The 14,174-nt window shown below is 50.0% G+C and overlaps 5 protein-coding genes across 5 annotated transcripts; 2 read left to right on the forward strand and 3 right to left on the reverse strand.

The window, feature by feature from the left end:
* Nucleotides 1–3: 3 nt before the first annotated feature.
* Nucleotides 4–1,960, reverse strand: F9C07_12042 (putative DHHC zinc finger membrane protein; the record flags this gene model as incomplete). The annotated part of the gene is made up of 3 exons (XM_041293818.1): nt 4–750; nt 809–917; nt 978–1,960. 3 exons carry the CDS (start codon nt 1,958–1,960, stop codon nt 4–6), a joined length of 1,839 nt encoding a protein of 612 aa, XP_041149022.1.
* A 707-nt stretch (nt 1,961–2,667) lies between these two features.
* On the forward strand, nt 2,668–3,358 carry F9C07_12041 (uncharacterized protein; the record flags this gene model as incomplete). The annotated part of the gene is made up of 4 exons (XM_041293806.1): nt 2,668–2,808; nt 2,867–2,910; nt 3,019–3,217; nt 3,308–3,358. The coding sequence occupies 4 exons, from the start codon at nt 2,668–2,670 to the stop codon at nt 3,356–3,358; spliced, it is 435 nt and encodes a 144-aa protein (XP_041149021.1).
* Nucleotides 3,359–3,755: 397 nt separating this feature from the next.
* Nucleotides 3,756–6,806, reverse strand: F9C07_2235833 (protein mannosyltransferase 1; the record flags this gene model as incomplete). The annotated part of the gene is made up of 5 exons (XM_041293817.1): nt 3,756–4,256; nt 4,336–5,796; nt 5,849–6,132; nt 6,189–6,478; nt 6,544–6,806. The coding sequence occupies 5 exons, from the start codon at nt 6,804–6,806 to the stop codon at nt 3,756–3,758; spliced, it is 2,799 nt and encodes a 932-aa protein (XP_041149020.1).
* An 809-nt stretch (nt 6,807–7,615) lies between these two features.
* Nucleotides 7,616–9,339, forward strand: F9C07_12039 (putative pre-mRNA splicing factor; the record flags this gene model as incomplete). The annotated part of the gene is made up of 3 exons (XM_041293805.1): nt 7,616–7,709; nt 7,780–7,833; nt 7,895–9,339. 3 exons carry the CDS (start codon nt 7,616–7,618, stop codon nt 9,337–9,339), a joined length of 1,593 nt encoding a protein of 530 aa, XP_041149019.1.
* Nucleotides 9,340–10,124: 785 nt separating this feature from the next.
* On the reverse strand, nt 10,125–13,970 carry F9C07_1793906 (guanine nucleotide exchange factor). Its single transcript, XM_041293816.2, has 4 exons — nt 13,107–13,970; nt 12,535–13,058; nt 11,840–12,479; nt 10,125–11,775 (listed from the first exon to the last, which is right to left on the reverse strand). The coding sequence occupies exons 2-4, from the start codon at nt 12,540–12,542 to the stop codon at nt 10,303–10,305; spliced, it is 2,121 nt and encodes a 706-aa protein (XP_041149018.2). The 5' UTR covers nt 12,543–13,058; nt 13,107–13,970; the 3' UTR covers nt 10,125–10,302.
* Nucleotides 13,971–14,174: the final 204 nt, after the last annotated feature.

Here is a 14,174-nt window from a genome sequence, read left to right on the forward strand (position 1 = left end):
ACCTCAATCCTGCGGCTGATCAGAAGGGACATGCTGCATCTCTATGCCTGCTTGAGCTTCAACGTCTCGCGGAAGGTATTTCCGTTTCACCATGCTCAAGCGCTGGTCACCCTCGTGATATGGCTTCTTGAATTGCATGTATGTCGGGGGTCGTGGTCGCCCAAAAACTGATATCCAATTCTTCAGGATATTTCCTTGAGTAAAGGGCCGATGACGGTCCGCTTTCGCAAACTTGTGGGAGTTTAGATATTCCCTAGTAGTCTCTCCCCGGCCAACCAGAAACAGGTGGTAGGCCCAGAGGGAGGCTGGATACGGAGCCGCAACGGCTCCGTAAAGGACCATAGCCCAAGGCACCCTCCACTGATCGATCGCATCGTTGAAAGAAATGCCTTCTCGTGATCGATATACGAGGATATGCGCTAGGCTTGCGCCGATCAAAAACAAGGCGAGGAGTGTAGACGAGCCCACAAAAGTGAAAAAATACCGATAGTTGCGACGGCCGACACAGTTGTTAAGCCAGACGCAATGATGATCAAGTGTTTCGATACAATTGTCGCAGACACGGCAATGATAGCAACGCGGAGGTCGCCAGATATTGCAGGTCTTGCAGAATTTCACTGGCACGTCCATTGCTGCAACCTCAGAGGTCGCCAACTTGACCATCACCCAGTCATTCGTTGATGGACCTATAGCTAGCGGATCATCCGACGGATCTGGTGGTGGCATCGAGTGAAGATTACGAGGAATGATCTGACATAAGGGAATTAGCGATAAAGGCGTCGTACCTTAAGATGGAGACATTTCTTACCCCAGGGTCAACGACAGAGGCGTGCAAAAAGGAGGAAAAGCATAGATAGAAGAGATACGCAAACAATATGGGGATAGCGGGTGAAATATTGTGCCAAAGCCAAGGTGCCCTGCGCAAGGTCAGCAGTCAACTTTTTGGGCAGCTCTACTCATATAGGAAGGTATCTTACGAGAACCCAAAGAACAATGCTGATGGCACAACTACTAATACCCCAGTCGCAACATTGACGGGCTTGTCCCGAGAGTTTTGGAACCTCCCACCACCACAGAAAATAGTGTTGCCAAGGAAATATTCATAGTTCTTGCCTAGACGGCTCTTGCTTACCGTCCGACTCTGTTTTTCAATAGATCCAGGGGACGAGCCGGCTGATGACAGCCGCTCGTGATTCCGACTATCGCGATGCTCTTGGCCGCCGTTTCTATTTGGCGGGGATAAGAATGAAAGAGGGGATCTTTGGGATATGTCATGACCGTTTTGACTGGAAGCGCTCACACCCAAGTTGAGATGAGGTTGAGAAGGTTGGTTATGTCTTTCTTTGTCGCGTAGAAGTTTAGCACTTTCGCCTATACTTCGCGCTGTTGTATTACCGATAGGACTGGCGTTTGATGTATTTCGGTCAGGGATGATGGGATCTGTGAATTCCGTGCCTCGGGACGGAGGAACTTCTTGCTCCTGTGGGATAGAGCTCTGAGCAAGCGTACTGTTGGATATTAAACTGCGTCTATTTTGACTTGCGTGATCAACCCAATCTTCCGATGATTCTGTTCCTTTCGTCATAGGGCGACCTCGATGGGCTTGGAGTCGCTGAGAAGATAACGGCCGAAAAAAGCCTTGCGCTGTCAATGAAGGAATGTGGCTCCGGCTCAGTCTGCTATTTGAGCTTCCTGGTCGATTTGTTGCTTGGCTGATAATAGAACTCCTCACAGGGGGAGGACCAGGCCTACTAGATACGGATGGCCGTGACCGGTGCTGTGCGTGCGAGGAGACTCCGGTATTTGATTGCGATTGATCACCGTCTTCAGAAGCTATATCCTCCGTTACTCGAGACGAGATACCTCCCACGGAAGGCGGGCGAGGAATACCCAGCGCATGTTGCGTGGGCCCTAGATGTGGCGCATCGCTTGTTTCTGAGTTGGTTGACGAGAATGCCATGATGTTTTGGATGAGTAGTCGTTATGATGCTAGCAATTGATACGGAATTTCATGTTGTGGCTAGACGAAGGAGAGGGATATTGAGCGTGCTATAATCCAAGGGTCGCTGTAATTGAGTGCGCGACTATCAGAACGGGGATAAGAGTTGGTCAAGGAGCGACAGCGACAACGAAAGGGAAAGAAACGAAACAAAGCCGAAAGTATGATTAAGTTAAAGAATGTAAGCAACCTGAGATCAGACTGTCAGTAAGCCGTGTGCGATTTTGATGTCAAAGAACGCGGCGCCGAAGATAACCTCCCTATACGATTCGACAATAGGGATTCCGAACAGCACGAACCTTTAAATAGAGTTGCGATCGACTGCAAAGCAGCTAACCAGCCAGTTACATCACGACAACGATGCGAACTGCATGCTGTGCAAGTCCTAGAAAGTCGAAGGAAGGGACAGCAAAAGACACCCCTCGCCCGTCCAACGGCGTGCACGAGCATTATCGCATTCGATGTGATCCCCTACTTGCCCAATCCTAATCCGGTTAGGGCCAACAGACTAGCCGGGCCTTACTAAGCGTCGGGAGCTGATGGGCCAACGAAATGTCACCTGATGTGATGCGCCGGCAACATCATCGTCCGACACCCACGCATTCTCCCACCTCTCTAAAGAGATCTCCGGTTTACCTCACCACCTTCTATACCTCGCAACCACCAAAATGTCGTCAATTGCTGCTATGGCCTCCCGCCGGGCCTTTGCTCGCCAGTCTGTTTTCCGTGCCCCCGCCCGCCGTTTCTACAGCTCCAAGTTGGAGGAGGCTAGCCTCGACAAGGCTCCTCGTCGTGACCCTGAGCTTTACGTACGCAACTTCGGCTTGGTCAATTGGGCTCATGAGGTCGAACTCTAACTTTATATAGGTCCTGCTCGGTGTGATGTCCGGTGCTTTCCTTGCTGCTGGATGGTAGACGCCCTTTTCCGCACCCACTTTACAACCCACGACCGGCCGCAAAAATTCCCCAATTGCACGTGGAAGCGAAACAAATTACTAACAATTCTTTCCTCATAACAGGTACTTCGGCAAGAAGCCCACCTCCGTGACCTCCGAGAGCAACGTGCGCATTGGCGACAGCGCCATGCCTTGGGAGCGTGAGGACGACGGCAAGGTCTACAAGTACCAGTACCACCCTCACGGTGACAAGAGCCAGCCTCTCAGAAACGCCCCCAGCGCTCTGAACACCGTTATTGTGCCCAACGTTACTCTGCCGGCTGTATGTTCCTTCCCCACCTTGCTCCAGGATACCATTTTCTACCGGCTTTCGCGATGTTCGTGAGTGAATAACTACTAAGATAACATGCAGGATCTCCATGAGCGCTACAACAAGTATGGCAAGGAGGAGTGGGATTACTAAATGGTCATACAGCTACATAGAAGGCTATTAGGGGGTTGGTTGAGGGGCATCTCAACACTGGTCGCTGTATACTAAAATTGCTGTGAAGAGTAGAGAAGCGTTGTGCATAGTACATCTTGACGGGAATCAAATGGAGACTGCTTTTTTGCATTACAACCAGGAGCCTCTGGGTGATTAGTGGTATACGGTAGGCCATCGACCCTGTGGGAAGTAGTCATGTACAAAGTCACATTTCGTTAGATCAAAGAGGGATAAAGAAAAATTAGTCTCTGGAAAGGAAGTACAGGAGAAGAAGATAGTCAAGATTGACGATTGTTGAAACACAAGGAAAGGAAGAAAATTCGCGGTAGCAGCATGCAAAAATCCAAGATGCCTCGTTTCCGTTCACTCCAAGAGGTTAGTTAGTAGCCTCGTTCCCTTCACTGGCGGGCTTTGCTTCGGGAGAATTAGGCTCCGCAGCAGAGCTATCCCCCGCGGCGGAGGCTGGACCATCATCCGCAGATTGTTCCTGCTTTCCAAGAGTCTCGGGATTCTGACCCTCAACGTCTGGATGCGGTGGGGCTACTTGGCCATTGATCATTTCGACCTCATGGCCATGCTCCAAGCGAGTACGAGTCTCATGGCGAGTCTCAAAGGATACTTTGCCCTCCTTGGCAAGGGCGGCAACAAGCTTCTCGTCCAAAATATTGCCATCCTGATCACGGTATTCAACCCGTGCCTTAGCACGAGGGGGCTGGGGCTCCGGGGTAACATTAGCGTCGTCCGCTTCTTCCGCTTCTTCCTTGAGGATTTGTTGGTCTTGCTGTGGTGGAGGGGCTACAGGGGCCTCAGGAGGAGGTGCCTGTGTTGTTGGTATAGCGACATTGGTATTTGTAAAGTGGGTTACATATTGGCCAAGCTAATGTATCCTTGTCAGCCGTCGTGATGCGATACGCCTAGTAGCCTCGTCGGGGAGGTTGCCATTTCGGAACACTTACGTCAGTATGGAAAGTGTTGCAGTCGAAATCCCAGGTGTCCAATAGTTTCACCTTGCGGCAAGCGTCTTGAGTCCAGGGGTTGCCATAGACCAAAGGAGAATAAAGTGTGAAAGTGAAGATGCTCAGTGCGAGGAAAATACCGGCCAACGCCTTGCCAATGGCGGGCCTGGATGCTAGTCCAAGAGCATGGATACGGTTGGCAAGGAAGTCGAATTCTTGACACAAGGTGATAATGGCAAAGTAAAGCGCTGGAAGATAATGATGGAGAAAGAGTTGCCGGGCCATGAGGTAGAAGGGGAAATAGTGGAAGGCCCATCCTAAGACACTTGTGCCAACCTCGTAGTCAAATCTCTTGAAATTAACGTTCCGATAGTCCGCACAATTACGTTGCCAGCGAAGGATGGAGATTCCCTTAAATAGTACGTAGATGCCAATTGCCAATGTCGAGGACCACCAGATAAGTGGGTTGCCAAGGAGGTAGATCTGGCGATGATCAGCGCCCCAGAAATTAATGCCACGGAGCAGCGTTGGCCACGACGGGGGTCGCGAATCCCAAGCATGGGACTCCGTCAATCCCGCGTTGGTCGTCCACATCACCTTCTGGAGTTCCCAGAACTTGCCCAAAAACCCGGGGTTTCGGTAATTGACCTTCTCTGCATCCGCCGGCAGCATTGGGTGGCTGTTGGACTCGATGTACCAAACACTGTTGGGCAAGGTGCCTCCCTTCGCGCAAGTCACCTCTTGCTGCTCCCAGCCCCAGTCGGGAAGTTTGACTTTGTGGGAGAATAGGACGCAGCCGGTCATGACGTGCACCAACTTGAATTTGGATTGGATGGTCCTCAAGCGCTTCTTGGCTTCTTCGCCCTCTGACATTGACTTGACGATTTCTACGCGGAACATATCATTTGCATCACCAGCGAACCCCTCGAACCCATAGGCAGATACTTCATATTGCCAATCCGCCTCAGTCACGGGGGGGCGCTCGTCGTGTGAATGGACTCTTCTCTGAGTCATCAAGTGGTTCAATCTAATGATAGCACCATCTTCAATATACTCAGCGGTAATGTTATCCCAGGCAAAAGGACCCGCGATTTCTCCGTCAGGGCCAAGAGGTTGAGTCTGATTCTCCGCAATGAAGACGTTGTTTTCGTCCTTGTGGGGATAGAGTGTAATCTGCTGTTGTTTGCTTCCTGTAGGGTACATGTGGTTGTGAGAATGAAGGTAGCCACCCTGCGTATTATGGTGACGAAGCGTGATACGGGAGCCGAAAGCAACGTCAGCGGGAACATCTTGCATCGCCTTCGAGTTTAATGTAGCCTGGAACTCAGACGACATAAAACCATCGCCCTCACCCGGATTTACCAGACACAGGAAATGGATTGCAAACATTCCACAGTAGAAGCCCAATGGAATGACGATGAGGCAGAAGAACCGAGCAAAGAAATGCTTAAACCACAAGCGCTACAAGGACATTAGCAAGAACTAGGTAAGGCTCGAAACCCAGAGCACATACCGGAGTGACATTATTTGTATCCCCAAGAAGAACCCACAGTTGAATGATGGTTAGAGAACCAACCCAAGCAACTGTGAAAAGGCCAACCCATTTAACACTTAAAGTAGCACCAAGACATAGGCCAGTAGCAGCTAACCAAAACCACCAGGGTCCACGGAAGGCGTGCGATGGGCCTAGTTCTTGCTGGTTCGTGAAAGATGTGAATGACATGGCCGTGAGTGCAGTAAAGAACACCAGCGGCGAGTCTAAGAGGATCAGACGAGACTGGGTGACCAGGGCGTTCTCTGTTAAGTAGTTAGCGTGTGTGGGTATCCAGACTGAGAAAAATAGATCAACCCACCGAATATCACCACACCAGCACCTAGCACGGCAGTCGTGGTGCGACATCCCGATGCTTTCAACGTCAAGAACATCAAGGACACCGTAAGCACACCCATGATAGCTGGGAGCATTCGCATTGCCACATATGGGACTCCTGCTGCCAAATAGTCCTTTCCAATTTCCTTGAAATCGAAATCGCCATTGAATCCAGCCAACCAACCCGCAAGTGTAATAAGAAGTTTAGCGAGTGGCGGGTGAACATCCATGAAAAAGCGGCCCTTGATATATTTTGACGCAAAACCACCAAAACTGTGCGTGAAATGATTAGCCCAATGCGGGTCCTCTCGCGCGATTACAGAGGTACTAGGACATACTGGACTTCGTCGAAGACAACGCTTGTCGGCTGATAGATTCTAAAGAGACGGACAGCAGTAGCGACCAAGGTGACGAGAACCAAGGCCTTGTAGTCGGAAGTAGGAAGGCTGAAAATACTGTTGTCCTTCACTCCATCCGAACCATAATTCAGCGTTTCCACGGGTGCCTTCTTGCGGTTTTTCGGCCTCGGGGAGCGACTTGAGGAGCGGGTAGACTTCGTTGGAGGCTGGACCTCCAGGGCGTTCTTGGATTTGGGCGACATTTTGGCGCCAATGGGGGGTAAAAAAAGACTAGAGATCGGAAGAAAGGAACAGTATCCAGAGAGATGAAAAAGGAACGAAGATCATCCGAAGATATCACAGATATGCGAAGAGGGTAAGCACGAGCTATGGAGGCTCCGACTCCAGATGGAGCTTATGACAACCCCACGCCGAGCAACGAAGCCAAATAAGAAATGAGGACAATCAATCAACGAGAGTAGTAGGTTAGCAGACTATACGCCATGACAGAACACAGAAAAGACAACAACTAGAAAAGATACATTGACCGTTGAAGAGGGAGACAACACGTGTGGGACAAATTAGGAGACGAATGAAAGCGGTAGTCCGGTTTAAGGCCAGATCGTCGGGGACAAGGACTGAGGTTGGAGTTCACTAGCAAGGAAGCTAAGGTCACGACGGAGAGTAGTCCCGGTGGCAGCCCTGGTTTGGCATTCCCCACGAACACAAGCCCCTAATTCAAACAGAAGAGCTTAACACAAAACCCTTTGTCCAATGTGTGGGAAATCGGTCTTAAATAGAAAGTAACCCAAGTTGTATTATGCAATTGAATTAATTGCATTATTTCCAACAGAAAAAGAAGAATTTCGAGAAATTATTCGCTAAGACAAAGTCCCCACCAATAAGCACCTCAACTCGACTAGCGCGCGGCTAGTCCAACCGCCGCGAGAGCCCCAGTAGCCGCGCCCAAGATGAGGTAAGGCAAGCAAAAGAAGAACGCTTGTCGCTGCTTTTCCAACCCCAGTTATCACTTGCATCCCCACCCACCATCGGCTTGACCTGTGTCTCGAACATGGCGTCTACAAGCAATGGAAATACCCCAAACTTGCCGGAGGAGGTGAGCAAACCTCCGGAAGGTGTTGTTCTGCCACCCAAAGATATTCGAGGTAAGTTTCATTTCACTCGTTTTGACCTCAGTTCTTTCAATTGAGAAAACCGTTACTTACGCATGCACAGCGATCGTGGAGAAGACCGCAGGTTATGTTGCAAGGAACGGTATCGTCTTCGAAGGTGAGTTGCCAAATGCGCCAGGAGCCTTTCCTGGATCGGAAAATTGACCAACCATTGTCAGATCGCGTACGCGAGAAGGAACGCAATAACCCGAAATTCTCATTCCTCAACCCAAACGATCCTTATGCGAGCTTTTATCAGTGGCGACTTACGGAAATCAAGGAGGGCAGGGGAACTTCTGTGTCTGCAGGGCGACCGGGCGAGCCAGCTGTAGCTCCTGAGCCGGAGCAACCTACAGGTCCCGAACCGCCAACAGAGTTTCACTTTTCGGCGCGGATGCCGATAATAAACGCGCAAGACCTGGAGGTTGTTAAGCTTACGGCTCTATTCGTGGCCAAGAGGGGGAAATCCTTCATGACAGCCTTGTCCCAGCGAGAAGCCAGGAATTTCCAGTTTGAGTTCTTGCGCCCGCAACATAGTCTCTATCAATTTTTCACACGACTGGTCGACCAATATATCATATTGCTGCGATCAGAAGGACTTGACCAGGCGACGTCCGAAAAAGCCCGCCTAGCAGAATTGGAGCATAACGTGCAAAACAAGTATCATATTCTAGATCGCGCGAAGAAGCGCGCGGAGTGGGTGAAATACCAGGAACAGCAGAAACAAAAGAAAGAGGAAGAGGAAGAACAAGAACGCATCGCTTACGCGCAGATTGACTGGCATGACTTCGTGGTTGTCGAAACCGTGCTGTTCACAGAAGCCGATGACCAGGTTGACCTTCCCCCGCCCGCCTCTCTCAATGATCTCCAATCCGCTTCTCTGGAGCAGAAAGCTATGATGTCCCTAAACCCTCTTCGCATTGAAGAAGCCATGCCGACAGAGGAGGAAGCACCGACCTATTATAACGCCTACCCGGTTCAACCAGAGCCAATGCCCCAGCCGGTCGTCCAGCCTGCTGGGCCAGCATTCCCTCCTCAAGTACAGCCCTCCCAACCCCTCCCAGTCGCTGCCGCCGCGGCACAGGAGGAAGACCAGCGTATCCGCGAGCGAATGGAGGCTCGCGATCGCGCCGCTGCAACTCAAGCGGCTGCCAAAGCCGCCCCAGGCCAACAACCGATGCGTATACGCTCCGACTATGTCCCGCGTGCGCAGGCACGCCGTCTCAACCAGTCTGGGGCAACGGCACTCTGTCCTAACTGTCACCAACAAATCCCAGTTGCCGAACTGGATCAACACATGCGTATTGAATTGCTCGATCCCCGGTGGAAAGAGCAACGCGCCAAGGCCGAATCCCGCAGCGCTACGACCAACCTGTCAACCGCCGACGTGGTCAACAACCTCAAACGTCTCGCCAGCCAGCGCAGCGACGTCTTCGATTCTACAATACTTCCGGGGGCCCCCGATCCGGAAGAAGAAGCGAGAAAGAAGCGCATGGCGTTCGAGAATGCCCCTGGCGCAGGACCTACACCGCCGATGGTCGGTCCTGCCGGTGGCCCACCAAATCCTCAAAACATGAATATCGAAGAACAGATCAGACATCTTCACGAGCGTTACCGGCAATGATCAAATATCCGTTGGGTTTTTTGGTGATTGGACCGTTCATCGGCGTTTTTCATCTGGAGTTATCGGTCTTCTTTCAAACCATTCTTATCCTATTGAGACGTACGTCTAAGCAGATGTAAAATATCCTTTCTGCCTTCTTATATCTGATGATCGTTTATTGAAGCTCGCTCGAATTTTCCCAGGCGGGAACTCAACAACAGTAGATATTTATACCAGAATGCCATTCCTCAGTATGAGTTAAAAACACCTGGTCCCACAGTCTGTATTTAGTAGGCTCTAATCTAGCCATCTTGAAAGCATTGCCTTAAGAACAAACTCTGTTTCTTGTAATCTCCCCCAGCCAGACTGCACTCTGGCTACTATATGTGAAACCTCAAAAGCATGTATTATCAGACCCTCTATACCTTATGTGCATATACCATGGGCCTACATGCCCCTGCATCATCCCGTACATTAGAACCGTGGACGTTTCCATCGCCGTGTATATCGCATGAAAGCAACACCCGTAAAGCAACCCGCAAAAAATGATACACCCGAATAAGACGCCAGCGAGCAAGGATAAAACAGCAAAAAGATGAAGCATGTCAAGTGGACCCAATCTGTCCATTTGGATCACTCTCGATCCTTGAAACACAGGGTGACCATTGCGGTCTAGTGGCGCTCAAAAGCAGATCAGGCAAACTGAGTGACAACAATCAGGGCAGGGAGAAAAGGAGAATAAGAAACTTAAGTGTACAACAAACAAGGGACAAAGAGAAAAGAAACATTAGGTACATAATATCAATAATAATAATAATACAAGTCTCAACAGAATTCAATAAAGTCCTGTGAGTTGTCAAAATAAAGCAAGTGAAGAATTAGGTATCGGTTAGAAGAGAATTGGCATCAAGGGTAGTATAGACGGAAAAAGTAAATGGGGGTCGTGTGGAGAAGGAAAAATATGTCGTTGTATGCTAGGCGATATTACCCCTGCTGGTTTTCAGTTGCCGAAAGTTGTGCATCAACTTTTTCGCAGCTGGTGACAGCAGCCTGGCTGATGGCTGATTCACCAGGCTGCAGCAAGACTTTCGGGTCCTCGTGCTTGCCAGAGTTGGCAATCACGCAGGCTTCTGCTTGCTCAAGAGGCTGTTCAGAAACCTCGTCTTTGCCATATTTCTGAGCTTCGCTGCCATCATACGGCGCCGAGACTGCCGTGCTGCTAACTGGAGATGCTGAAGCAGCAGACTCAAAAGGATCCTCACTCAGAGACGCTCTGCGTGGGTCGTGATCGTTCGATTCATCGTCATCATTGCTAGTCGTGGTTAGGACTTCTTTGACCTCACCGGAGACATCGCTGTGATCGCCAGCCACAGGCTCTGGATCCTGCTCATTGGCGCATGAATGGCTTCCCAAGCCAACAATTTGTGTGAAAATGGGGACAACACCACCCCCAATGCGTGACCAGAACATTCTCTCCCTTAAACGAACTGTTTCTTCCCAGGCATCCTTTTCGTCTTCCGTGTCGCCAACGCGGATATGCGAATCAAGGATAAGACGGAGATAGCCAGTGAACTCGCAGGAAGAACGAACCTTCTCGAGGCAGAGAACACACAAGGGGTACCGTTGAGCCGTCTCACTGTCGGACGTCCGGAAACGGTGGGTTCTCTCATTGACGGGGCCAGTTCTGCGCTCACCACAGAGCGAGCAAGGAAATTCATATTTCTTCGCTGATGCCGGCATGGGCTCGACCACAAGACTTCCGTCACAGATACCACTTAAAACCGCACGTCGTGTCAGCCACGAAATCCCAGGGGCTGCATCAAGCCTGAGCGTTGGCTCGATGTCTTCGTTCAGCACACGCTTGTAGAAACGTGTCTCTTTCAGAGGAATATGCGAATTCGCTGGTTGCGGTGAGGAGATACTTCCATTAGGGGAGTGAGTTTGAGATTTAGCGGGTGACGACGATGCAGAGCCAAAACCACCACTGCTAAAACCCGCGGCTAAGCTCATAACATTTAAGCCGGTATACGATCCACTCGTGGCACGACTGGGCGGTTTGGAGACACTGGACAAGGTGAATAATTCCTTGAACTCTTCGAATGCATGAATATCTGTTCGGCATATAGGCCGGATCAGATGCGGGAAACTAGTAGATGGACCTGGGACTAATTCTTCTTGGATGGGGGCTGGTTCTGCAAGCACGGGGGTTTCCGCACTGTGTTTGATTATTGCTGGAGTCTGCTGCTGCTGCTTCGCTGGAGACGCCGGTGCGGTAGAGCCAATCGTACCGGCTTCGATGTCATCTTTAGTAATGTTCATCTCCTGCAAAACAGACTTGAGTTCTGCCAGCTGTTCCTGGTGCGACGCAACTAAAGATTCGGTATCTTTTACTTGAGCACGTAACTGTTCGTTTTTCTTCTCTACTGCCTCACGCTCAAGCTTAGCGGCAGCTACCATCTGTGGTAAACGAAGTTAATTCTTTGCTCATACTTAAAGGAAGGACAACCATCGGATAACTTACTTTGTTAGCTTCTTCAAAAAGGGCGGCGGTAAGCGTCTCGAGCTCTTGTTCAATACCCTTCTTCTCCTTCTCGACAAGGGCACGCTGTGCCTTCTCGTCTGCCAATGCAGCCTTTAGCCGTAAGATCTCATAGTCTACGTCGGCTTTCTTGATAAAGACTTCCTGGTCGATATCCCGCCGATATTTCTCGTTCTCCGACTCTAAAGTCCGAATCTTGGTCTGAGCTTGTTCAAGTTCCTGACGGGTGGCAACCAATGTATCGTCCAGGGTTGTTTGGTTGTTGATTGCTTGGACCAGCTTCACGCTCAAAGCAGCAACCTCGTTACTCAGGTCCGGGTGATGAAATGATGATTCCGTTGGCTCTGTCTCTACTGAAGTGCTCAAGAGTCTCGGGTCTTTTAGGGTGCTGAATCCACTCTCGGGAAAATTCCCAACACTTGTTGAGCGTACTGTTGGTACGGGTTTACCGTTTGCGACTCCAGAAAGGTCATTGGCAGACCTGGCTTTCGTGAGGGTCCTATCGGGGGAAAGAGTCCTGTTGTCGGAGGAATTAGATCGCTTGTGGTTGTTGGTACGCGGGATCATTGTGGATGGGGAGAGGAAGCTATGGCGTGAATAGTAGGTATGGAAAGCAATTAGACTGTTAACAAGGTTTAGCGACTGAATTCATACTTGGAGGAGTGGCATCAACGTACTCGGCCATGATGGTGAACGGTCGGGTTAAAGTTTTAATATGATACGGAAAGCACGGAGACCGGAGGTAGGTGTCACAACCACGTAGAATTCAGTCGGTCCGTCTTTCCCATCTGGAATGCACCGGGCAAAGCAGAAAGAGAGCGTTGGGATTGTCCTGCATGTAGCAGTGGAAGTAGGGGGGTGTCACGGTAACGCAATCCCCGCCCGCGCGCAGACTAGAGCGTGATTAACCGGTCGGCATACGAAGCATTGAGCCTGATAAAGGATCGGGATGGCGATCGGAAAGGGAACGGAAAGTATTGGCGGAGAATGAAAGAGAGTGAGGTTGTAAATGTAAAGGATAGACTGGAAGGGAGAGAGGGGGAAAGATATTAGGAAGGGCCAGTGGGTATGAACAGTGACGAAAGAAGGGCGTCGTCGGAGAAAGAAAGAAGCAACCCCTCTTTTTTGAACGATTGAAGGAATCGATCGCAAGTTGAGAGCAAACGGATCGAAGCAGCTTTAGTTTAGTCCGCCGGGGTCACTACTATTAGTTAAAGAGGAATTTGGACAGATGGTTGGTTCAATTTACTTGCAGAGGCAAATCACGCCGGCGCTTAGTCACCTGTGATCCGGATTGGGCCAACCCGATCGCCTCGGTCACGCCCCCTCATGTCACGGGCAGAGAGAAAAGTTGCCTGAATGACGACGATCAGGTGCAAAATTGGATACCTGAGTCGGAGTAAATCAATTGCAGCAGGTTCTTGGTCAGGTGTTTCATGGTTGAGGTAGCTGTACCTAGGTAGTACATACATACTACTTAGTCTAACCATTACGTGCCACGTTCCCATCGGATCTCTCGTTCACCCTCTCCGGAGTCCGGATAGCTTTCCAGTGCCGTGGGCGAGATCTGACGCGTCGGCCTTTTTTTTTCTTGTCTAGAGTTAATTAATTCAAACCCACGCGATTCCATTTATAAAGAGAAAAAAAAAGTCTTAACGTAAATTGGAACCCTCCGGGAACGAATTATTGACAGTACGAAACTACAAATGCTGGTAATTACACGAACCGGCCCATTTTCTCCGACTAATATTAATAGTCAATATTAAGTACTTATATTTAGTTTGACGATCGGACATAGTCTAGTCTCGCTATCTATCGGGAGTGGATACGGACGACTCAATTCTTGGCGGAAAGCGATGACGACACATGCAGTAATCAATGTGTATAAAGTCTGAGACAGCTAAGCCTCAGTCAATCACTGGTAGATTAATCACAAGTTACAATTGCGGTGTAGCTCTTATAAACTGTCTATCCCAGTAGCAGGGGTATACAGTACGGAGTATGTACAGAAAAATTAGTCAATGCTGCAGTTGGGTACCAATCGTGTACTACAGATACAGAGATAACACACACGCGCGCTAGTGAGAGGTCCTTTCCTCATTTTACCCCTTTGGGTAAACCCCCTCATGGCGCCCCACTTCCGTCGGGAACCGAACCCCAAGTGGCCTGAGTGCCTCAGGCTGTGGCAAAGTGGGGTTGGAAACTCTTCTCCAACAAATACACACTGTCAAGTAAAGTGTGTATAGTCATTGCAGTCATACCATAACGGTTCCTGGAAGTGTTCTTCCAGACTATTCACAGCCATTACTGTCGAACC

Source organism: Aspergillus flavus, chromosome 6 (assembly GCF_009017415.1).
Source record: "Aspergillus flavus chromosome 6, complete sequence".
Classification (NCBI taxonomy): domain Eukaryota; kingdom Fungi; phylum Ascomycota; class Eurotiomycetes; order Eurotiales; family Aspergillaceae; genus Aspergillus; species Aspergillus flavus.

Excerpts from the sequence above, each read along its gene's own strand:
- F9C07_1793906 (XM_041293816.2), bottom strand. Across the intron at positions 11,776-11,839 it reads TTTTTGAAGAAGCTAACAAA|ATGGTAGCTGCCGCTAAGCT; the intron begins GTAAGTTATCCG and ends CGTTTACCACAG.